The 23973-nt window shown below is 41.6% G+C and overlaps 1 protein-coding gene across 3 annotated transcripts in view; it reads left to right on the top strand.

Annotated features, from left to right (window-relative positions):
- Positions 1 to 23973, top strand: part of MAP3K20 (mitogen-activated protein kinase kinase kinase 20) — a 119466-nt gene that overhangs the window by 33632 nt on the left and 61861 nt on the right. For all 3 annotated transcript variants that reach the window (XM_026697045.2, XM_087919934.1, XM_087919935.1), the window contains exons 3-7: positions 12306 to 12393; positions 18174 to 18275; positions 21250 to 21315; positions 23387 to 23415; positions 23516 to 23653. In XM_026697045.2, the coding sequence (XP_026552830.1) occupies positions 12306 to 12393; positions 18174 to 18275; positions 21250 to 21315; positions 23387 to 23415; positions 23516 to 23653 (423 nt within the window). The remainder of the gene's footprint in view (positions 1 to 12305; positions 12394 to 18173; positions 18276 to 21249; positions 21316 to 23386; positions 23416 to 23515; positions 23654 to 23973) is intronic.

Below are 23973 nucleotides of genomic sequence, written 5' to 3'. Positions count from 1 at the left end.
AGCTGCCTGAGGCCTTGTATTGCTGGCGTTGATTTGGCTGATTGGCTTCTTCTTCCTTTTACCAACTGCCAGGTTGTTATTCAGTCCCTAATACAGAATATTTTCATATTTCTTTACATTGGTGATCCAATCTCATCCAACTGGCATTTATTCTCTCTCAGATTTGCTTAGAGAGACTTAACCTCCCATCACTGCCCCTGCAGTGTGTTTTTTCCTGGATCCTTATCCTGATGGGATATATTTGTGCATTAAAAGTCTATATCTGTGGCAGTTTTAAAAAATTTTTCCTTTTTGGTCATATTTTTCAGATTATTCATTGCAAATTCCAAAAGGGGGTGCGGGCCAGTTTCTGGATACCCGGCCTTACCCAGGTCGTATCCTAGGCGTGCCAACCACCTGTACACACACACACACACACACACACACACATATATATATATATATTCATATTGATACTTCTGTTGTCTCACCATGGCAGATGATAACCCTAACTCCCGCCATTCTTTGAAGGCAAAATCTAAGTCCCATCATGTGCGCAGACAGGCTAAGGAAACCTCCCAGGAGACTTCTAAGGCCACGATCGAGATGCCTGAGTACATGAGAACTTGGATGGAGCAGGCTGTTCGACAGGGGATAGCTCAAGGCATGCAGCAGATGGCCGGACCAAGCCTTCCTCAGACGGCTCCCGCACAGGAGCCAGTGCCAACTAGGTCCATGCCCACCCTGGACCCCACTCCTGGTCAGGTACCCTCCCGGGGGGCCAGCCCTCTTCCAGAAAGGGAACCGGAGGAGGGAATGGAAATTTTAGACCAATACAGGGAGGAGGAGGAGGACCTTGAATGGGGATCCACCTTCCATGGGGAACCCTTTTCGGATTTAGACCCGATGGAAGCAGAGTTGTCGGAGGACGAGGGCCTTACCCCCGATCAGCTTTCCTTTGTGGGGTTATTCAAGCCCCACATGTTCAAGTCCATCTTGTTCAAGGCCAAGAACACCTCGGGCCTGGCCACTCAACTCCCCCTGCCCCCCTCTCCTCTGGGGAGGAACCGGAGGACGCAATGTTCAAGCAGCCCATGGTGGCCGAGGATGTGATTCCCGCCCCTCCCATTTTCCACGATCTGGTTTCTAACCAACTGGGCTTTACGGGGGCTCCTCCGGCCCCATCCACACAGGATAAGAGGTTGTTTAACCTCGAACTGAGTTTCTGTTCCCTCCTCAATACCCCGGAGGTGGACGAGCCCATTATTGGTCTCGCCTCTTCCTCCTCCCCAAGTGACCCCCTGGAGGCCCTCAAACCCGAGGATAGGAGGTCTGAATTGGCCTTGCGTCGGGCTCACCTAGCCGACGCCTGGGCAATTAGATCGGCCACCGCAGCCTCCTTCTTTACCAGATTCTCCATCCGGTGGCTCCGTCAACTGAAGTCACACATCCCTCCATCCAATATACGGGCGCTTCAGGACATAGCCAAAATCACAGCGGCGGCAGAGTTCTCAGCTGACGCCACGTACCATTCGGTTAAATTCGCCTCCTGGGCGTTAGCGTCTCAGGTCACTGCCCGCCGCCTGCTCTGGCTCAAACCATGGCAGGCGGACGTGAAGAACAAGGTCAAGCTGGCCTCCGCCCCCATTAAGGGGGAGAAGCTTTTTGGGCCGGCCCTGGACCCCCTCTTGGCCGAAACTAGGGGAAAGAAGAAATTCCTTCCTCCTCTTTTTCGGAGGCCTGACTCCCGAACCCCTCAGCCCTTTCGAAGAGGGTCCTCCCAGTCCTTCTACCAGTCCCCCTTCCCCCCCAGGTACCCGAGGCCTCCCTCGTATAGAGCATCATATCCCCAGGATCGTTCCGACTCGAGCGATCGAAATAGGAGAGGCGGAGGATTTAAGCGTCCCTTCAGGGGTTCCGGGGGGAGACCCTTCCGGCACTCCAAATAGATCCTGTCTCTTTCCCACCATTGGTGGTCGGCTGAGACATTTCGCCGACCTGTGGGATTCTACCACTTCCGACAAATGGGTCAGGGACTCCATTAGGTTTGGGCTTGCTCTGAAGTTCAACTCTCAACCTCCCAAGTTCTTCATGTCATCTCCTCCCTCTAGGGACCCCTCCAAACGCAAATTAATGGATTCTGCCATCCACCACTTACTCTCCATCCAGGCCATCCAGCCAGTTCCTCCCTCTCAGCGGGGCCAGGGTTTCTATTCCCACCTCTTCGTGGTTCCCAAGTCCTCGGGGGGATGGAGGGCTATCCTGGACCTCAAACGACTCAACCGCTTCCTAACCCTCTGCAAATTCAAAATGCACACCCTTCAATCCATTTTGCAGGGCACCAGGCAAGGAGATTGGCTATCTTCTATAGACCTCTCTGAGGCATACCTCCACATCCCAATTCGGCCTTCCCACTTCAAATTCCTTAGATTCTGTTACAATCACCATCATTTCCAGTATGTGGCCCTTCCCTTTGGGTTAGCTTCCGCTCCCAGAGTTTTCACTAAGATCCTCGCGGCCCTGGCAGCTCGCTTAAGGGACTACTCGGTCCGTCTCCACTGCTATCTGGATGATATCCTCATCCTGTCCCATTCCCAATCCCAAGCAGAACTGGACACCAAGACTACCCTCTCTGCTCTCCAGGCCCATGGTTTTCTGGTCAACCAAAAAAAGAGCCAACTGGTCCCTTCTACCTGAATTGCCCACTTGGGGGCCATCATTGACACGGTGCAGGAAAAAGTGTTCCTTTCCCCAGAAAGGCTCCAGAGTATTTGAAATTCAATTCAGGTTATTCGACGATCAAAGAGGGCTTCTCTATTAGAATTGTCTAAATTACTGGGAAAAATGGTTTCATGCATATCTATTATTCCTTGGGCCCGTCTTCATACTAGGTCCCTGCAGTGGCTCCTGCTCCCGTTTCAAAGGTCCGGCAGAAGCAACTCAAAATCCTCCATCAAGGTACCTCCAAAGGTCCTCTCATCTCTCCTCTGGTGGACCAACCCCGCCATCAACAGGGGTCATCTCTTCAAAGATCCCCAGCACCTCATCATCACCACAGATGCCAGCCTGAGCGGCTGGGGAGCTCACATCCGGTCCCTTACAACGCAGGGCAAATGTTCCCAAGCAGAGCGGGCCTGCAGCATAAACTGGCTGGAGCTCCACGCCATCCACCTGGCCCTGCACCATTTCCTGCCTCAGGTACGTGGGCGGCACGTCCTTATTCTCACGGACAACGTTACCGCCAAGGCCCATGTCAACAGGCAAGGCGGGACCCAGTCTATCCGGTTGATGAGAGAGGCCGAAAGACTCTGCCGTTGGGCAGAGCGTCACCTCCTCTCGATCAAAGCAGAACACATTTCGGGGGCCTCAAATACCCGAGCGGACTGGTTAAGCAGGGCCACAGTGGACCAGTCCGAGTGGCGTATTCACCCATCCCTTTTCAGGGAGGCGACCATGATCTTCGGTCTCCCGTCAGTGGATCTCTTTGCATCCCCCCGCAACACCCAGCTCCCTCGGTTCTTCTCCAGATTCCCTTCCCCCGGGGCCGAGAATCATGACGCACTTCGCTGTCCGTGGCCCCTGGGACTCCTGTACACCTTCCCCCCCGTTAGCTTTACTTCCCAGAGTCATTCAGAAACTGATCCAGGAGAAGGCAGATCTGATTTTAGTGGCCCCCTATTGGCCCAGGCGGCCGTGGTTTGTGGACCTCCACAACCTTTCAGTGTCTCCCCCGTGGAGAATCCCTCCGGACAGGATCTCCCTGTCTCAGGGGCCCATTCAACATCCGGAGCCCCAGTGGCTCCAACTAACCGTGTGGAGGTTGAGCGGGAAAAGTTGAGGAAGGAGAATTTATCTGACCAGGTCATTAACACGATCCTGGCCGCCAGACGGCCTTCAACCAATCGGATATACAATGCTACCTGGGTCAGCTTCTGCAGGTGGTGCCATGCCTCCATGGTCAACCCGCTCTTGCCTTCGGTGGCCCAGATTTTGAATTTTCTCCAGGATGGGCTCAAAAAGGGTCTCTCACCTAATACCTTGAGACGCCAGGTAGCGGCCCTCTTGACCGTCGTCTCCGGCGACAATCTGGGTCCCCTCTCTCACCATCCCCGTATCAGGGCCTTCCTCAGGGGAGCTATTAACCTCCATCCCCCTGTCGTGCACCGGTACCCCACTTGGGACCTTAAGGTCCTGGTGGCCCTAACCAAACCTCCCTTCGAGCCTATTAGAGAATCCTCTCTCCAAACTTTGACCTTTAAGGTAGTGTTCCTGGTGGCAATTACCTCAGCTCGCCGAATTTCAGAGATCGCTGCCCTTTCGGTGAGAAAGGACCTTTGTATCTTCCATTCCGATCGGGTGGTCCTACGCCCCGACCCGACCTTCTTGCCCAAGGTCAATTCAGCCTTCCACAGGGCTCAGGAGCTTACACTCCCGAACTTTTGTCCCAATCCTTCGCAGGAAAGGGAGAAACGATGGCACACCCTAGATGTGAGGCGGGCCCTCCGCGTATACATTAACCGCACGCAACCCTTTAGAAGGTCCGAGTCCTTATTTCTCTCCTTCCAGCCCAAGTCCTTAGGCCACAAGGTGTCCCCTTCCACCATCGGGCGATGGATCAGAGCCACCATCGCCAAGGCTTATTCGTCTCAGGCCTTGCCAGTTCCCAGCAGGGTCACTGCACATTCCACCAGAAGTGCGGCCACCTCTGCGGCCTGGGCTACCCAGGCTCCAATCTCAGACATTTGTCGGGCCGCCACCTGGGCTTCCCCCTCCCCTTTCATTAGGCACTATAAGATTGACATCTTTGCGTCAGCGGAGGCCTCGTTTGGTAGACGAGTCCTCCAGTGGGTCATCGAGGACCCAGGGGAGCTTCCACCCCAGACGGATTCCCTCCCGTAGGACAGCCAAGCTTCGGTATGTCCCACTCTCTGGATGATCCGAGCAGCTCGAGGAGAATGGGCGTTGGTCTTACCTGACACGCCATTTCTAGTCGAGCTGCGAGGATCATCCAGCCCCACCCTTTTTTTTTCCGTCTGGGGAACCTTGTTTCAGCCAATGATACCTTAAGTCTAGTCAGATGAGGGTTAGACGACTTTCCTCCTCTCTCGACTTCGCATAAACTGGGGAACGCTACAAGGGACCACGTGACAGAGGGCGGAGCGTTCCTCAGTAATTAAGCTCAGCCTACACAGACGCAGACTGGAGCACCTCCCACTCTCTGGATGATCCTCGCAGCTCGACTAGAAATGGCGTGTCAGGTAAGACCAACGCCCATTTTCAACATATCAATTCCCTTTTTGTAATCCTTCTGAGTAATTGTCTAATAAACAATTTGGTTTTAGGAAAAAACTATCATGTGATCTGCAACTCTTACACTACAAAAACATATGGATTACACAACTTGATCAGGGCAAAGCAATAATTGCAATCTACATAGACTTCTATAAAGCCTTCGATTCAGTGGTACACAACAAACTACTCCTAAAACTAAAATCTTACGGTATCTCTGGACACCTGCATAACTGGATAGAAGCATTCCTGTCAAACAGATAACAAATGATCAAAATTGGGAGTGTCCTATCAAATTCTGTACCTGTCAACAGTGGTGTCCCCCAAGGCAGTGTTCTAGGACCAACTCTCTTCATACTCTACATAAATGACCTCTGTGATCATATCAAGAGCAACTGCGTTCTCTTCACTGATGATGTAAAGCTATTCAACACCACAGACAATACTGCTACCCTTCAAAAAGACCTTGACTATGTATGTATCAGAATGGTCAATCAAATGGCAACTTCAAATCTCAACAAATAAATGCTCTGTCTTACATATTGGCAAAAAAACCATCAGAAAATAAAATACAGGCTGAATAGTCAAGACCTTGTTGATGATCCAAACTCTGTCAAGGATCTTGGAGTACTCATCTCAAATAACCTAAGTGCTAGAGGCCACTGTAACTACATAGCCAAAAAGGCATTAAGTGTTGTTAACCTAATCTTACGTAGCTTCTTCTCTGGTAATATTACACAAATAACTAGAGTATACAAAACATTTGCTAGACCAATACTCGAATACAGCTCATCAGTCTGGAACCCACATTACTTATCTGATATTAACACAGTTGAGTAAGTCCAGAAATTTTTCACAAGAAGAGTTCTCCACTTCTCTACTCATTGCAGAATACCTTATGCCACCAGACTCGAAATTCTAGACCTAGAAAAGCTAGAACTACGCTGCCTTCGGTCTGATCTAAGTATAGTATATATATCATACATTGCAATGTCCTACCTGTCAGTGAATACTTCAGCTTCAACCATAACAACACTAGAGCAAACAATAGATACAAACTCAAGGTTAATTGCACCAAACTTGATTGTAGGAAATACGACTTCAGCAACAGAGTAGTCAATGTCTGGAATACTCTACCTGACTCTGTGGTTTCTTCCCCAAACCCCAAAAACTTTAGACTGTCTACTATTGACCCTTTTCCTAAGAGGTCTGTAGGGGGCATGTATAAGCTCACCAATGTGCCTACCGTCCCTGTCCTATTGTTTCTTTTATATATTTTTTATTTTTCTTATATGTATCCATGTATTCATAACTATGTTTTTACTTATACCTATTATCTTGTAAGCAATTGATAAATAAAAAAAATAAAAATAAATAAATAAATACATTTCATACCGATGCAAGATCCCACTGTGTATCTTGGCTATATACAATACAGAGAAAATCTGTATATTAAACCCCCCTCCCCCCAGATGGTATTAGTGGTCTGTGTGTTTTTTTAAAGAACAAGTAATAGATTCCATGGTTGTAGATTAGATTGGGATTTAAAACAAAAAACAAAAATCCTTAAACATTGTCAAATTACTTTCAAATTACTGCTAAAGAAGTTCTGTGGTCATGTCTGCAAAATCATTTTGCAAAACCACTTTGCTTCATCAGATAGCTAATCTGGTTGACACCTCTGAACTAACATGGGATGGGCCTGCTTGATACTTGAGTAGGAGACCATCTGAAAATACTAGGGCTGTAGTTAGTCTGGGAATATGAAAACATCATGGAAGAAGGAATGAGCAAGCCCTTTCATTAACTGTTGTCAGAAAACAACAGGGATTTGTCCATTAAGTCACCCTGAAGCATGTCTTGAAGGAAACATCTTTTTAGATACAAAAGGGTGGTGGTGGATGACTGGGTGCTAGGATGTTGGACATAAACTAACAATTACTGTATGGAAATTACATGTTCCTTTGTTAGCGTGTGTCTAGTTGATCTGTATTATGCAATTAAAACTAAAGGAAGAAGTGCTTTTTGTAAAACATTGCAGGAGAACAGCTGTTGTGTGACAACTTTCCTGGGATTCTACTTTAGTAGAACTTTAAAATACCGTAGAACACTTGGGTGATTTTTCTTTAATCTGCCGGCAGTCGTTTCTAAACAATATTGCTCTTCCTATAATACTGAGGAGCCCTTGGTGCTCTCTGAGCTTGGTTGTTTGCCGATGGTTCATTACCCGATTAGGTAAGTTCTTTGGTGCTGATGGGTGTGGGGTTTGCGACCTGTTCATACTGTATACAATAGCTTGCCCTGCTAGTGTTAGTGAAGTGTGGTTTTCTCCTTGCTAATCCTTGAAGGCTATTGTTTTCTGATTGATTGATTGTCAACTTGATTATGTGTCTCCTTGGTAGTTTTTTGATTAGAATATTGTTTTCTCCTTGGTTGTTTGTTTGCTATTAATCCCTGCTTCTCTGGGGATAGGCTACTGAAGAGGATGTGTTCTGTTTTTTTTGTTTCCTTCTTAATTTTTTTATTGTCTCTTTCGAATGGTATATAAGTGTGGTTTATCTCTACATGTCTATTGGTGGCTAATGTGTCTGAATGCCAGATTGCCATGAATACTCTAGTGTTTTTGGATTTAGCTTGGTCTAGGATGCTCACAGTTGCCCAGTTTAAACTATGGTTAAGTCTGTCCATGTGCTGTGAGATTGAGGTGTTTTCATTGTGCCTTCCTACTGTGTTCATGGATGTACTCTTGCTAGTGTTCTGCTTGATGGTCCTACATAGTAGCTGTTACCATCCTTACACTGTATGTTGTAGATAGCTACTGTTTTTCCTTCTTAGGATATTTTGGAGATTTTTAGTTGGTTTGCATGGCATAGTAATATCATGTGGTTGCAACAGTCTGTTGGTTATTTTTGCGATGTTTCTGATGCATGACAGCACTATCGTTTTTATAGTTTGTGTTGGCTGTGCTGTAGTGCATTGAACGGTCAGGCACTTTTTGATAAAGTTGAGAGGGTATCCATTTTGTTGGCAGCTGTTGTGTAGGCAGTCTGTTTCCTTTTTTTAATGTTCTGGGTTGGTACAATGTATTTGTGCTTGTCTGAGTTATGTTCTTACACAGCTCCTCTTGTGGGAGGTTGGGTTATTACTTTGGTAATGGAGCACTTGATTAATGTGGCTTTTATTATTCCTATAATAAGACATGGTAAATATTCTTGCCATGATAACACTAATGGACTCTTATGAAATAGTGATAAATATTAGTAATCATTTAGTGATGTTCTGCAATGCAGAATGCTACAGTAGTTAAACACATCTAACCCTGTAATTTTGTCTCATGAAATAATATCTCATGCTGGGAAATTTAGCTGATTTCTTAAATATGGTGTGAATTAGTTGATCTGATAGCAAATGGAATTTATTTTCTAGATATGATCTTGAGAATTAATCTCAGCCTGAAGAAAATGTGTTGTGACAAATAGATAAGCAAACATTAAAAATGAGAAATAAGAAAAATCCATAACTGGTCATATATTTATTGGGGCCAACCAGTTAAGCTTTTGTTTGGTGATTAGTCCCAGTGAAATTTTTATTCAGCTATGGATTTGGGATTTAAATTAAATATTTTCTTTGAATGTTCTTGAAATGGGATTAGAACAAACTGTTCTTTTGCCTTTGGAGGGAACTTGTGTCATTCATAACCTGCTGTGTTTGATAGAAAAAGGGATTTGCATCAAGGTAAGATTTTGAAGTAGTAACGAATGTTTTTATCAATGAATCAATTTCTTAAAAATGAATACATAAATAAAAACTTGACATTCCAATATACTCGGCTCCTGACTCATTCAGTTTTCTTTTTTGGAGCCTACTCGAAAATTAGTTTACTTGCGACAGGCACAGTGACCTTTGGACTCTTAGCTAAATATTTCTAACAATTTAACAAACAAAGTTTTCTCCAAATCATTCTAGGATTAGCCATTTCCTGTAAAACTCTCCCTAAGCATATCACTCTTCCTTTTTCCCTCCTGTTCTCAGGCTTTACTTCACATTAAAGCCATTCCATCTACAATGGATTCCTCCAGCTTTATTGACAATGATAATGAGCAACAAAGATAAATATTTCTTTGTCTTAGAGCAGGGGTCCCCAACCACCGGGCCCCGGACCGGTACTGGTCCATGGAACATTTTCTACCGGGCTGCCGGTTTGCTGGGCGCCGCCATCTTGTTTCGATGAGAAAGTGCTTCCGAGTGAGCTTTTCCGGTTGGAAAGCGGCATTTGGGTCCTGAAGGAATCCTCGCGCCTTAGTTTTATCGAAGGGGGGGGGCGGCTTTGAATGAAACTAAGGCGCGAGGATTCTTTCAGCACCCAAGGCAAGGCGAGCTGAGCGACTGTCCTGAAGCCGTCCCGAAGCCCATCGACAAAGGTACAAAAGAGGAGTTGAAGGTGGCGGGGAGAAGCGGGGGATGGCTGGCTGGCCGGTCACTCACCTCGCCTTGCCTTGTCATGCATGCTGATGCCGGTACCGGGCCGCGGATCATTTTGTGATGCCGGTACCGGGCCGTGGCACAAAAAAGGTTGGGGGCCACTGTCTTAGAGAACCAGAAAGAGATAGCAAAACATGAGGTAGCAAAGTAGTTATGTAAAATAGCCTATCCTTGTTTGATTGTAACCAGTGATGGAAATTATGTTTATGATTAACATAAGGGTGAGAGAGTTATCTGTCATTATATTCATGGGAAATAGGTCAAGTGTAGAGATACTAACTGTTCTGTGAATGAACTTTCTGGTTGTTGTTGTTTTTCCTTTTTAAAAAGACATGTGAGGACATCCATTGGAAGAAAAACAGAGAATATCTTAGAAACCTAAAACTGTGATAAGCCTTATTTTCTTATTTGGCTACGATTCCAGGCTTTCTGTTTAACTGTTCTGGGATGAATGAGGAATCCATTCTTTGTTTCTTCAACCATAATTACAAAAGACAGAAGAATGCAATCAAAATTATACCAGTCATTTAATGGGCTCTACACTTCCATGGGATCTCCAGGCCTTGATGACAAAATCAAGTTTTGAGGGCATTCCAGAAGACCAACAGGGTTGGGGCCAACCTCATCTCTGATGTTTAATTGATAAAATGGAGCCTATACCTTTGTTAACAATTTCTAAATTTTGGGTGCAGTTGTTCTAGAACTACTAAATTAAAAAGCCACTGATTTGTGACATTGCTGTTCTTTCTCAAAGGTGACTCTTATCACAGATACCTTTGAAAGATTGAAGACAATCTCTAACAAGCAGAGGTTTCTACCTTTTATCTTATCTTGAGCAAATAGTACAGATTGGTGAACTTGTAGTGTGCTGTACCTTCATTTTCAGTGGTTGTGATCACTAAAAAAAAGTGTTACCCAAGCTAGAAGCATTGTGTTTATCATTGCATTTATCTGTCTGATTTCTTTGCCTGAACATGTCAGCATAAAAGCTGTTTTGTAAGCAAGCCTCCACTTTCTTCAACTGGCTGTCTTGTCAACATTTTTTTGGTAGCCAGGAGCACATTTGAATATATCGTACCTAATCATATATCTACATGTCTTCATTATTTATTACCTAATTATTTTTTAGATTTATATCCTAGCATTCCTCTCGGAAATTTGTGGCTTATATGGGAATCCCCTTCTGCTGTTATTAGATTGCTGCTCATATGCTGAGCTTGTCAGCTATAAAGCTGACAGTCTGGGTTTGAGACCTGAGCATCTTATGACAGGGTGAACTCCATTCCTGCCCCAGTTCTGCCCACTTAGCAGTTCAAAAGAATGCAAATGCAACTAGATTAATAGATATCACTTTGGTGGGAAGATAACAGCATTCCGTGCGCCTTTGGCGTATTGTCATGCTGGCCACATGACAACGTAAAATGTCTTTGAACAATGCTGGCTCCCTTGGCCAAGAAACAAGATGAGCATCATACCCTAGAGTCAGACACAGCTGGACGGGGGAAACCTTTATCTTTACTATATATGGTGATGCCTTAGGAGGAACCCAGGTTTCTCTGGTTAAAGATAGATGTGAATCTCGTTCAGGACATTTATTACCCAGGTCTCCATTCCAACTTTTGATTAATATCTTACACTTGGCCAGTCTTGGAAGTATGTTCAGAAACTTCAGATAATCCAGGATGCCACAGGAAAAGCTTCAGATAGCACATGTCCTCCATTTTAAACAAGTTAATGTAGTGTGTTTCTTTAAACTTGTATAGGATTTCAAACTAGGCTATATAAAAAAAAAATCTCATTCTCCCATATAAATCCTTATGATTTATATTGACTGTTTCCTAGTATGATTTGACTGCTTATTGTACCCGATGACTATTATTAAGTGTTGTACCTTATAATTCTTGACTCTTGATGAAGGTATCTTTTCTTTTATGTACACTGAGAGCATTTGCACCAAGACAAATTCCTTGTGTGTCCAGTCACACTTGGCCAATAAAGAATTCTATTCTATTCTATTCTATTCTATTCTATTCTATTCTATTCTATTCTATTCATCTTTCCAAACTTTTAGATCTTCATGAATGGCTCTTTCAGCAGTGATCCTACCACTACTGGAAACAACTTTTTAGTGGCTGCTTTTTCAAAGTGCCAAGGAATGTTGTGTACTTTCTAAATAATAATAATTATCATTGTATCAGCGAATATAAACATGTTTATTTTAGCAGGGTTTTGATAAGGAAGCTCTAAACCGGTTTGTCTGTCAAGGTGAGTTTTGATGAATTGTTAGATGTTATTTGTTTCCCTGTCTTAACATTTGTTTCTAAGCCATCAGTTCTTTTTTTGTATATTTGTTTTTAAAGATGCTTTAATTGCTTTAATTAGACAAATGTTAGTCTGTATAATCTGTAGGTTTAATGGTGATTTCTGAATTTCTGTTCTTGCTAGCTACCTTGAGCACAACTATTGATACAGATAATGATTCAGAGGTTTTGTGTTAATTATAGAATTATGTCATTTTGTATTCACATCTGGTGTTTTTGTTGCATTTTGAACAGGCAGAAATACTCAGCGTGTTGAGCCACAGAAATATCATTCAGTTTTATGGTGCCGTTATTGAACCCCCAAACTATGGCATAGTTACAGGTAAACTACAGATCCTCCTGCTTTTGTGATAAGTGGGTAATGTTTTTGAAGCTCTGGATTTTTTCAGTACTTGGCTGCATACTTGTGTTGTTGTTTTTTAATAACCTTCCTTTCTTTTCAAGTTGAGTGCTATGTTAATATAATTTGGAAAAAAGTATTCCTTTACTCCTGCAAATATTTTTCAATTGTAATGCCTGTAGTGTTTTCTATGAAACCAAAACTGGCACATTGCAGGAATGATATTTGCTTTGGTTAAACGGTACAGGCATTTTTGCAAATGGACAGCTAACAATATGTAGATTGTGCCTATGTAGTCTTCTGTCAAGATGGGACAAAATAAGAGTGATATAAGAAATAGTAATTTTGCCATTATATTTTACAAACAGAAAAACAGTTTTCAATTGGCTATGAGGCATACTTACAGAGCCAAGATGGATATAATCCCGACTCTTTTTCAGGGAGGGTAAAAATCTTGAGCCAATGTTACAAAAATCTAGGCCTATTAGCAGGGGTGGGATTCTACCAGTTCGCACCTATTTCTAGAACCGGTTGTTAATATTCTAAGCAGTTTGGAGAACTGGTTGTTAGAAGAAATTACTGGCCTAATCCTGTAATGAAGTCAGGAAGGAAACATTCTGGTGTTGCTTACAGAAACTACCTCTCTGTTAACCCTTATTACATTCTTGGCAGGACTAGACTTCCTGTCTCTGGAACTTCTCTGGAGTTTTTCCTCCCTCCTTTGCTGGTACTTTGCTTGTATGGAGTGACCATTCAAAGTTACAATGGCACTGAAAAAAGTAACTTATGACCATTTTTCACACTTACGATTGTTGCAGCATCCCCACAGTTCTAAGAGGCCAGGTGTGATGACCCGTAGTCTCTCAAAATAACCGAAAACCAAAACATATATTAAAGTCCGGTAAAGCCTTCAACTTAACTTCACTGTTTTATTAGGAACAGTTTAAAGTCACAAAAGTAAATAATGAGGCAAACAGAAAACCAAAATAAACCACATTGATGAGAGTTCTGAAGCAAGCCAAGAGAACTAACTATAAACTCCAGGAAAATAACCGAGAAAAGTCCATGGGAAGAACACCAGCAAAGATAAGCCTCTTTCAAGGTGAACACTAATTGACTTCAGCAATTCTAACTGCGCAGTTGCAAACTTATATACATAGCTCCCACCTGCAAGCCAGAGGAGGATCATGGTAATCTCCTCTTGAGTAGACCTAGCTTTTCCCTGATCCTCTTCTCCATGTGTGACCTAGGATGAATAGGGGATGGGCCTGGATCCTCCTCTGACTGCTCAGCCGGCCTCTGCCCTTCCCCAGCGTCCTCCACCACCTCTGGAGCCACACTCCCACTCCCTGTTGGCTGTTCCTCCTCTTCCTCAGAGTCAGACTCCACCAGGGGCACGACACTATTCCCCTCTGCAGGGCCCCCTCCCCCGGACCAGGCGGACAAGGACATTGAGGGAACTGAGTGGGAAAGTCCTAGACTAAACAAGGAGCATGAACATCAGTGGCATCGACCCAGGTGAAGTCCTCTGGTCCATAACCTTTCCATGCCACCAAATACCGAAATAGGCTCCGCAACTGGCGTGAATCTCGGATGCTATCCACTTCGTATTCCTCCTCTCCCAGAGGGGCTACTGGGGCTGGCTGTGATGTAGTCGGTCTATGCGGACTGTTGGGCGAGACAGGGACTAACAGAGAATGATGAAAAACAGGATGGATATGCATGGTCTGTGACAGGGAGAGATGATAAGCCACAGGATTGATCACCGCCTCGACCAGAAAAGGTCCCAAGTAATGGTGATCAAGCTTTTCAATGGTCGCGTCACTGGTAAATATCGAGTAGAGAGCCAAACCCGATCGCCGACCGCTAAAGGTCGAACATCGTGACGATGTCGGTCTGCAAACCGTTTATAGTCTTCCTTGGCTTTCTCTAGTTGATCGCGGACCATGTGGTGCACGGCTTTTAACTCCTACAAAAACGTATCCACTGCCGGAACTGGGGAATCAGACGGGGCTAAAGGGAAACTATGGATGAAACCCATAGTTAGCAAAGAAAGGGGACACATGGGTGGATGCATGTTGAGCATTGTTATAAGCGAACTCTGCCACTGGCAGCACCTCCACCCAATTGTCTTGTTGAATATTGCTGAAACAGCGGAGGTACCGCTCCAAAATAGCATTCACTCTCTCTGTCCCCCCACCAGTTTCGGGGTGATGAGCAGACGACATGCCTAAATCTGCAGTTTCGCGAATAGGGTCTGCCAGAAGCGTGCCGTAAATTGTACCCCACAATCTGATACCATGTGGTCTGGTAACCCATGCAACCAGAAAACATGGGAGATAAAACAGTTGAGCCGTTATCTTGGCTAATGGAAGACCCGCTCATGGAATAAAGTGGGCCATTTTAGTCAACATATCCACCACCACCAAAATGGTTGTGGCACCATTCGATGGTGGTAACTCAATGATGAAATCCAATGAAACTGCCCCCCATGGTCGTTCTGGCATGGGCAAGGGCTGCAATAGACCAGGGGGTGCACCAGGAGCATACTTGGCTTGGCGACAGATCCCACAGGATGCCACATATCCCAATACATCATGTTTAAGTCTTGGCCACCAAAATGTCCTAGAGATGAGGTACAGTGTTTTGAACACCCCAAAGGGTCCTGCCGCCGGACTATCATGACATTGACGTAGGATAAGGCCATAAAGAAGACCTCCAGGCACATAAATGCGATCACGGAACCACAACAGGTCCCCAATATACGCCCAAGGAGTCTCTTGTCTCATCCAATTCTCATCCAATTTTCGATGTTGAGCTGTCACAAATGGGTCCTGCCGCTGCGCCTCCTGAATCCTCACTCGAAGGTCCACAGGTTCCTCGGTGGTCTCAAACCACTCCAACGGAATCACTGTCCAGGGCAAGATTTTATCCTCCCTTCGGGTATACTCGGGCTTCCGAGATAGGGCGTCAGCACAATGATTCCCTCCACTTGGAACATAGGTCACCCGGAAATCAAATCGAGCAAAGAATAAGGACCATCTCACCTTGTTAGAAAATTTGAATCCCACCCCTGCCTATTAAAGATATGGCCAAGTGAGCTATTCTCATGAACTGAAAACATACTTCAGTCTCACTTCTTCTGTCAACTGACTAGACTTACAAATTGACTTGAGCCTGGCAGGATCTATCACCTTTCCCATTGTGGGAACCACTAAAAAACCTGAGCTCTTCCAACCTCCATATACTTTAGCCTTGATGAAGCAGTTAGAAACTCTGTTTTTGATTAAATAGCAATGTTGGTAGGAAGCAAAAATATTTAAGTCTTCTTTTTCTTCTTCTGTCATGCATCCTCCCATTCTTGATTCTGCTAGACTTCTCTGATTAGAAAGTACCAGTGATTGGTATTGCTTGGCCACAACAACGCAACATATACAGTATATTCTATATAAGATTCTGTTTCAGATCATGTATCTCTCTGTGTTGAGACATTAATATGAATATATTTCACATATTTAAATGTGCTTATTGTTGTATTCTAAATGTTTGCCTGGATAGAATTTCTGTATTTAGCGTAAGAACCATTTCAGTGTAGTAGCTAAGGCACCATGCTAGAAACCAGGAGAGTGGGAGTTCTAGTCCTGCCTTTGGCATGAATTAAGCTTGTGGGGACCTTGCCTCTCTCAGACCTGGGGAAAAGATTATGGTAAACCACTTTGAAAATTTTGCTAAGGCAGTTACACTTAGAGCCAACATTGACTTAAAGGCTGCCTGTCTATCTTGAAGAAACATAATATTTCCAAGGCCTCCCACTTATTTGATAACCTGAAGGATTTGCTAAGGTCAGTAAATTTAAAGCAGATGCAAATTTCTTTTAACTAAGGATTCCTGCCCCCTCCCCCGCAGGCCAAATGGTTGAGTTTTGGATAAAAGTGTAAATGAAAGTACACTTTCATAAAATGAAATGAACTTAACTGTAGTTAATATAGGTTAATGTTCAGGGATTTGCTTCACGCCATCCTTTTGTCACACTGGAAAGTTTTTGTCTTGTGTTTGTTCATTTCAATCCATTTTAGTTGTAGAATAGAATGGAATAGAATTCTTTATTGACCAAGTGTGATTGAACACACAAGGAATTTGTCTTGGTGTAAATACTCTCAGTATACATAAAAGAAAAGATACATTCGTCAAGAGTCGAGAATCATAAGGTACGACACTTAATGATAGTCATAGGATATAATAAGCAATCAATAAATAGTAGATTATAGAATAATAAATAATGTATAGGTTAATATAAGATATTTTTGCTAATATCATTTTGTTCACTCAGCTGGCTTTCATGCCAAAGGCAGGGCTTGAACTCAGTCTCCCCTTTTCTATCCTGGTGCCTTACCCACTAGTCCAAACTGTACATGCGTGCAAATGAGGATGATGAGGATGAGGTAATCTCTGATTGTTTTTCCCAAAGTTATCAAGAATAGTGTCTCTGTGTATGATACATGCCACCCAGGGGTGGGATTCTACTGGTTCTGTCCACTTCTGTAGAACCGGTTGCTCTGAAGAACAGCAAATAGAGAGCATCCATAGAACCGGATCTGTGTTTGCTGCTGTTTTGGCCCGCCTGCCTGCCAGGGCTCTTACCTGACCTTTATTTCCTGCGTTTTCAACCGCAGCTGCTTTGCGCAACACAGCTGCGGTTGAAAAAGCAGGAAACAAGGGCTTTTCCAACTGCTGTGCACTTGCACGCAGTGCTGCTTAGCTGTCCGGGCAGCTCAGCAGGTCGTAAATTGCACTCGTGCGACTCGTGCGTCTCGTGCGTGTGCAACACAGAACAGCAGAACTGGGAGTTATACCGTTTGGATCCCATCCCTGATGCCACCTGTCTTTTAATAACATGCATAGGCTGCATAATTATGATTTAGATTAGTTTCATCAAATTTATTTATGAATTTCTTTACATTTAATGGGATTGGAATTATTTTCATGGTACACACAATCTGACCCAGAATGTTAAGACTGATTATTTGCATTTTGTAACCCATGAGAAATATGTGTAGTCATCTTTATATCCATTTCATAATGTTAGGAAGAGATTATACAGCCTCTTAATTTTTGCTGGCTAGTTCATTTGCTGTTTAATGAGGTATTTGTATCAATGTGTTTATTTAATATATATTTAAATGTTATTTCATTTATGTGTTTATTTAAATATATTATCTTAAAATTCTTTATATCAATCCCATCAGAATAAAAAAATCTTATTTTTGTATGTTTTATTCTCATATTTATTATCTCTGTATTAAAATAATTTGCCTAATATTCGAGAACCAGAATGGTGTAATAGTTAAGATGCTGGGCTAGAAGTGGATAGATCCAGGTTTCTAGACTTCCTTTAGACACTGAAGCCAGCCGGATGACTTTGAGCCTGTCATTTTCTCTTAGGTTAGCCTGGAAAGAAAACAACAACAATCCAGAAGTTGTCAGTGACAAATCCTTTCTACAAGATGACAGATGAAAGTGACACACAAAAAGTTAATATTTACTCAAAAACCCAAAACAATCCTCACAAACTTTCATTCATCAATTATATTGTACTTTCTTAAAGTTAATGTATTTGGATGATACATTGTTCAGACTAATTGTTATTGCAACTTGATATTGTAGGTAATATCAAATTTGCTAATTTTTAAAATCAAAGATGGCTAATCATTGTGCATCCATTTATGTGCCAATTTAAGTGTATTTTTGCTCTTTTGTAACAGAATATGCTTCTGCTGGGTCGTTGTATGACTATATTAATAGCAACAGAAGTGAAGAAATGGATATGGATCATATAATGACCTGGGCAATGGACATAGCTAAAGGTAAGTGAAATTCACTGACAGAGCAAGGGCAATAATTCATAAAAGATTAGAGCTCCGCGCTAGTTCCATTTCCTATTGAGTTAATATCTATTCTTAATCATTAATCTGAATTACTCATAGTGCCTAAAGATAGTTACTTAATTATCCATCCTATGAAATCTTTCAAAATATATTTGACTTACTAAATAGCTTTCCAAAGGTGCTTTCTTTCAAAAGGCAACTGGAATTTCTTGTCTTGCTTGAAGATGTTTCATTTCAGTTCAGTGAACATGAAGAAGCTTCTTGGGTGAGAAGTGAAATGTTTTCAAGCAAGACAAGAAAGTCCAGTTGCTTTTTGAAAGAAACCACCTTTAGGACAACCATGACCTGGATGACTGAGAATCTCCTAGATACCATAAGCTTTCTTCAAGAATGTAAGTTTAGAGAGAATTTGGGAATACTTGGCATCTGTATTAGTTTATTTTGTGAGAATAAGAGGCAGTAGGAGCAGGGGGCAACTAAAGTAGGAGAAACATTGTTATTTCTGTTTAGAACAGATCAAACATTCCAGTGTGTGTCTATTTCACGAACTAATAACATACCTATAATTGTATATATAAGATTATTCTGTTTAATAGTGATTGCCTTATTTAGAGAATAAATAAATAAACATGAGTTTTCATATCTCTGTTGTTTTAAAAGTCAGTGTCAAAATTATGCAGATAGAAAGTATATGAAATGTATGCAGATTTTCTACTTTGTTTTGGTGTAAGAATTGACCATACAATTCATATCCAAGTGGAAAAGGATTTCCTGACATTTTGATACTGATTTCAAAGAAGTTGCTTAGTATTTAGATGTGGATGATGTCATGCAAAGAAAATTCCCCCCCTGCAGACACGTTTCTCTAGCTACTATTTCCCTGAAGCTGCTTTTTAAATCCATATCTGTATGTATGTCCCTGTATGATTTTCTCTAGTCGTGGCATTCTTGGGTTCAATGATCTCTTAACAACAGGCTTCCTCACTGTAATGCTTTCTAGGTGTGTATGAGTATGCACACAGACTTGCTTAAGAAAGTCTAGGGTAGAAATGTTGTGCGTGCAAAAAAGGAAATATTGAGATTGGGAATTCTAATAAAAATAATTTGCATCCATACTGGTGAGAATGCATTTCAAGTAAATGCTTTTTATGAGTTTGTGGAAACTTAAAACAACACTTGGACTTATGAGTCCAAAGGATTCAATTTTTAGAAGTTTTCGGTGTTACTGGAGTATTTCAGTTATGTATATGTATCTTAAAAAATGCCTCATATGTAGAAGGCAAGTGAATGTTTTAATCCCACTACAGACACAAGAAATACTTATACTGATGAACAAGGTATATATCTTGTATATCAAGAAGCTTGATCATACTTCTAGTCAAAACGTATGAAATACAAATAACAATTCAGTTAAAGTATTTATACTTAGAGTCAGATTAGTTATTAGATCTTAATTCCAGATACATAACTTTAGCAATCTTTCTCCCAATTTAAAAAAAATCAATTTTTCCTATGTCAAGTTTTGCCTATGTGTTTAAAACCCATGTGGGTTTGTTTTTTTTCATGCAGACAGAAAAAAGAAATACTTTTCCAGTGTTCACATTTTTATAGTTTGTATTGAGTTTGCATTATAAGTTAGTTATACTTTGTGGTGTGTAGATGATGATGGTAATGAGGATGGTGATTTACTTGACTTGGACACTGCCCAACTCAGTTCAGCTATGGGTGGTAAACAGCATACAGCCAAATAACAATATATAATCCCAATTTTAAAAGATGAACAAGATGGTAATTGTAGCCAACAGGAACATGCATACACCTTACAAGTGGGTCCAATTGCCCTAGTTAAAACCTGGGAGACTGGCCAGGTCCTTAAGGTCCTCCAGAATGCCATCAGAGAGGGAGACAATCATATCTCTTGGGGTGCTCATTCTAGAGGTCAGGTGAATATTTCTCAAAGGCAGATTGTTCTCAGCATAGAGGAATATGTATGTATTTATCTATGTGTTCATCAAATTTATTTGCCATCCATCTCATAGTTTAGGTACAATAGTAATCGTATGAGGATGTATGCTGGCTACCAGCTCATTGAAAACTCCATTCTCTCTGTCTCTCTCTGTCTGTGTCTCTGTCTCTCTCTTTCTCTTTCTGTCTCTCTTACTCACACATAAACACACACACAATGATATGCCTAGGAAGTTTAACATTTCTAATAATGTACATTCAGATCAGGGGTGGGATTCAAAATTTTTAACAACCGATTCTGTGGGCCTGGCTTAGGTGGTGGGCGTGGCTTGGTGGTCATGATATTGGCTGAGTGTGGCCAACTCAATATCACTCACATTGAGGCACGCATCTCCTCGCCTGGCCTCTCATGACTGTGGGGATGCTGCAACAATCGTGTGAAAAATGGTCATAAGTTACTTTTTTCAGTGCCATTGTAACTTTGAATGGTCACTCCATACAAGCAAAGTACCAGCAAAGGAGGGGGAAAAAACTCCAGAGAAGTTCCAGAGACAGGAAGTCTAGTCCTGCCAAGAATGTAATAAGGGTTAACGGAGAGGCAGTTTCTGTAAGCAACACCAGAACGTTTCCTTCCTGCCTTCCTTACAGGAGTAGGCCAGTAATTTTTTCTAACAACCGGTTCTCCGTACTGCTTAGAATGTTAACAACCAGTTCTAGCGAATAGGTGCGAACTGGTAGAATCCCACTCCTGATTCAGATACAGAAACTGCAGCACACAGTGGGAAGTCAACCTGGTGATATATGCAGTGAGAACCACACTTGAGCACTTCAGCAGCCTGGCCATTGACAAAAAGTGCTGAGTACTTTTCAATACTCAATAAAAAGCACAGGATATGCTTATACCCACAGATGTCAACTAATGTTTGCTGGTCCCAATGTAGCAAAATAATTTTATAAACTCTTTATTTTTTCGTTTTCCTACTTTTAGGAATGCATTATTTGCATATGGAGGCTCCAGTCAAAGTAATCCATAGAGATCTGAAGTCACGGAATGGTAACTCAGCATAAATTTACAACTTTGTTTATTTTTCCTGCAAACATAACGTTTTAGAGTTGGTACCGAAAAGAGCAGAATTCAGTGCACAAGTCATTTTGATAGGTGTAATATAGTAATATAAAAGTGCTGCACTGGATTTTAAAGAACATGTCCTGCCTACAGTATCAAGGCCACGGTACAGGGGGTTACAGTAGCCGCTGTATCAAATTAGTATGCGTTGAATATTGCTGATTGAGAGTTAAATCTGATATTTTCATTTCAGTATTCTCATTTTTTTTTAAATTAAAAACTCCTACTCATTTGAGATTTTGCATGCAGGATGATATTCCAATTGCTTGATTATTTCTGATTGAGTTCAGCTATTCCTCTTATAACCTTGCGATTAGAGAAAGCTCAGATAAAAATTATGTCTTTCTTCTTTTCCCCTTCCCTATTAGAAAAATTAAAAAGAATTCTGAAATATTTTCTAGTAGTTTTACTTTTTAAATGGCATATAAAATGGATAATAATGAAAGAAATCGGCCTAAATTTAGAAGTGTACAAAATAAAAAAATAGCTTAAGTAGTGAAAGAATTTCAGTATCTGTTTGATGTGGTGGTGATAGGCAGAATCTAGAATACAATTTGCAATGTTTCTTCTCTTTTCAGGGTCATGTTTGACCTGTCTGCTTAATCTAAGTAGGAAAAAAAGAGTTCCTTAGCCATTGGCACATTTTAGTTTCACTTTCTGGAAACATTTAAAATGTTTTAAAGCAGTATTTAATGAAATTCAAAATTATTGCCTGAAGAAATCATATTTTTGTTAATATGCACCAGGCCTGTCAAACTCCTGGCCCAGAGGCCGGATGTGTTATGCGCTGGCCACGCCCACATCTGGTTTAGGCAAGGGGGGAAACTCCCGATACATCACGTGACACTGCCATGATGACATGAGTTTGACATTCCTACTATATACCAAATATACTTCTATTGGGAAATCAGGAAATAATATCTCATATATATATATATATATATATGTGTGTGTGTGTATATATAATATATATATATATATATATATTTGTTTTTTATTTGTTTTAGTTTTCTGGTACTTATAATGTATGTATTCAGCTTTGTTCGGAGTATTTTCCCACGTCATTATAGTTGTGCTTTTAAAGTTGTAGCAGCGTTTTGGCAGAATCTCATCTGCCATCATTAGGCTTCTGACGAACACAATACAGAAGCCTGATGATGGCAGATGAGATTCTGCCGAAACATTGCTACAACTTTAAAAGCACAACTATAATGACGTGGGAAAATACCCAAACAAAGCTGAATACCTATTCATAGATTTTCATGGGTACAGGTATGTAGGTCAAGGTGTGTTCAGGTCTTTTCCCGTGTAAGATTAAGAGTATCTTGGTGACGTTTCGGCGAGGTCCCACTCGCCATCCTCAGGCTGGTGCTTTCGGCTTCATGCCATCTGGCACGAATACACACACACACACACACACACACACACACCATATACCGTATACTGTATGTCATATATTATATTATCTTTATACTGGCTAAATGTGCTAAAAATAACTATTACATAAATTTCAGTTGTTTCTAAACCCCTTTATTTTCATATTGATTTATTTATTACATTTATATGCCTCCATTCTCACTGATAAGGGAACTTCCTTTAGTATTTTTTTTTCCTTTTGTTTCGTTTCAAAAGATTGGGAAATTTTACAATTGTCTCTGATATTCTTTATTGCATATTTTAAAGATATATGTGACTGAATTATAAATCGTGACTTTAATTATTAATTATTTCTCAGTAATTGTTAATAATACATTTTTCAGCTCCATTGCTGCAACTCATTAACTTGACATTATTGGTGATTTATCTGCCATGATTCTGCATGGAGAGAATCAAGTCAATAACAAAGCCATCTGGTTTTTGATTCATGTCAGCCAGAGAATTTAATTGGTCCTGCCTGTATCTATAAACCTATAATATATGGAGGTTTTTTTTCTAAAGAAATGCCTATGGTTTCTTCATAGTATTAATATACTTTTCTCTTTTTTAAAAAAAATTTCAGTTGTTATAGCTGGTGATGGAGTATTGAAGGTAGGAATATTTCAATCTTTTTATAAAAAAATATTTGTTATGCTGAATTGGGCATGCTGTGTTTCTTTTTTCTTTTTTTAAACACTATTTTCTCTCCCAGATTTGTGATTTTGGGGCTTCAAGATTTCATTCCCATACAACACACATGTCTCTGGTTGGCACTTTTCCTTGGATGGCTCCAGAAGTAATACAGAGTCTCCCAGTATCAGAAACATGTGATACATATTCATATGGTGTGGTGAGTAAACATATTTCTGTCCACGCTTCTGAATAGCTTATATAAATCGGTCTTTAAACAACTGGATATAATTCATGTTCATGGTCCATACACATATGAAAGCACCAAAGCCAAGTTCTATTTCTGAGGTACTCATTGGGTTTTATGTATCACCCACCCACACATAATTTTTTTGGATTTCATCATTCTCTAATTTGTGGTACCTTGTTTCTTTAAAAACATTTTTACAATTGCTCATGAAATTTATATTAACTAGTTAATCAATTAATTAAAAATCAGTGTTAAAAGCAGTTAAGAAGAACTTGAGTTTTTCTGATTTC

Source organism: Pseudonaja textilis, chromosome 1 (genome assembly GCF_049901715.1).
Source record: "Pseudonaja textilis isolate UNSWEBS1 chromosome 1, rPseTex1.2, whole genome shotgun sequence".
NCBI classification, from domain to species: domain Eukaryota; kingdom Metazoa; phylum Chordata; class Lepidosauria; order Squamata; family Elapidae; genus Pseudonaja; species Pseudonaja textilis.
This window is presented reverse-complemented; position numbering and strand designations above follow the sequence as displayed.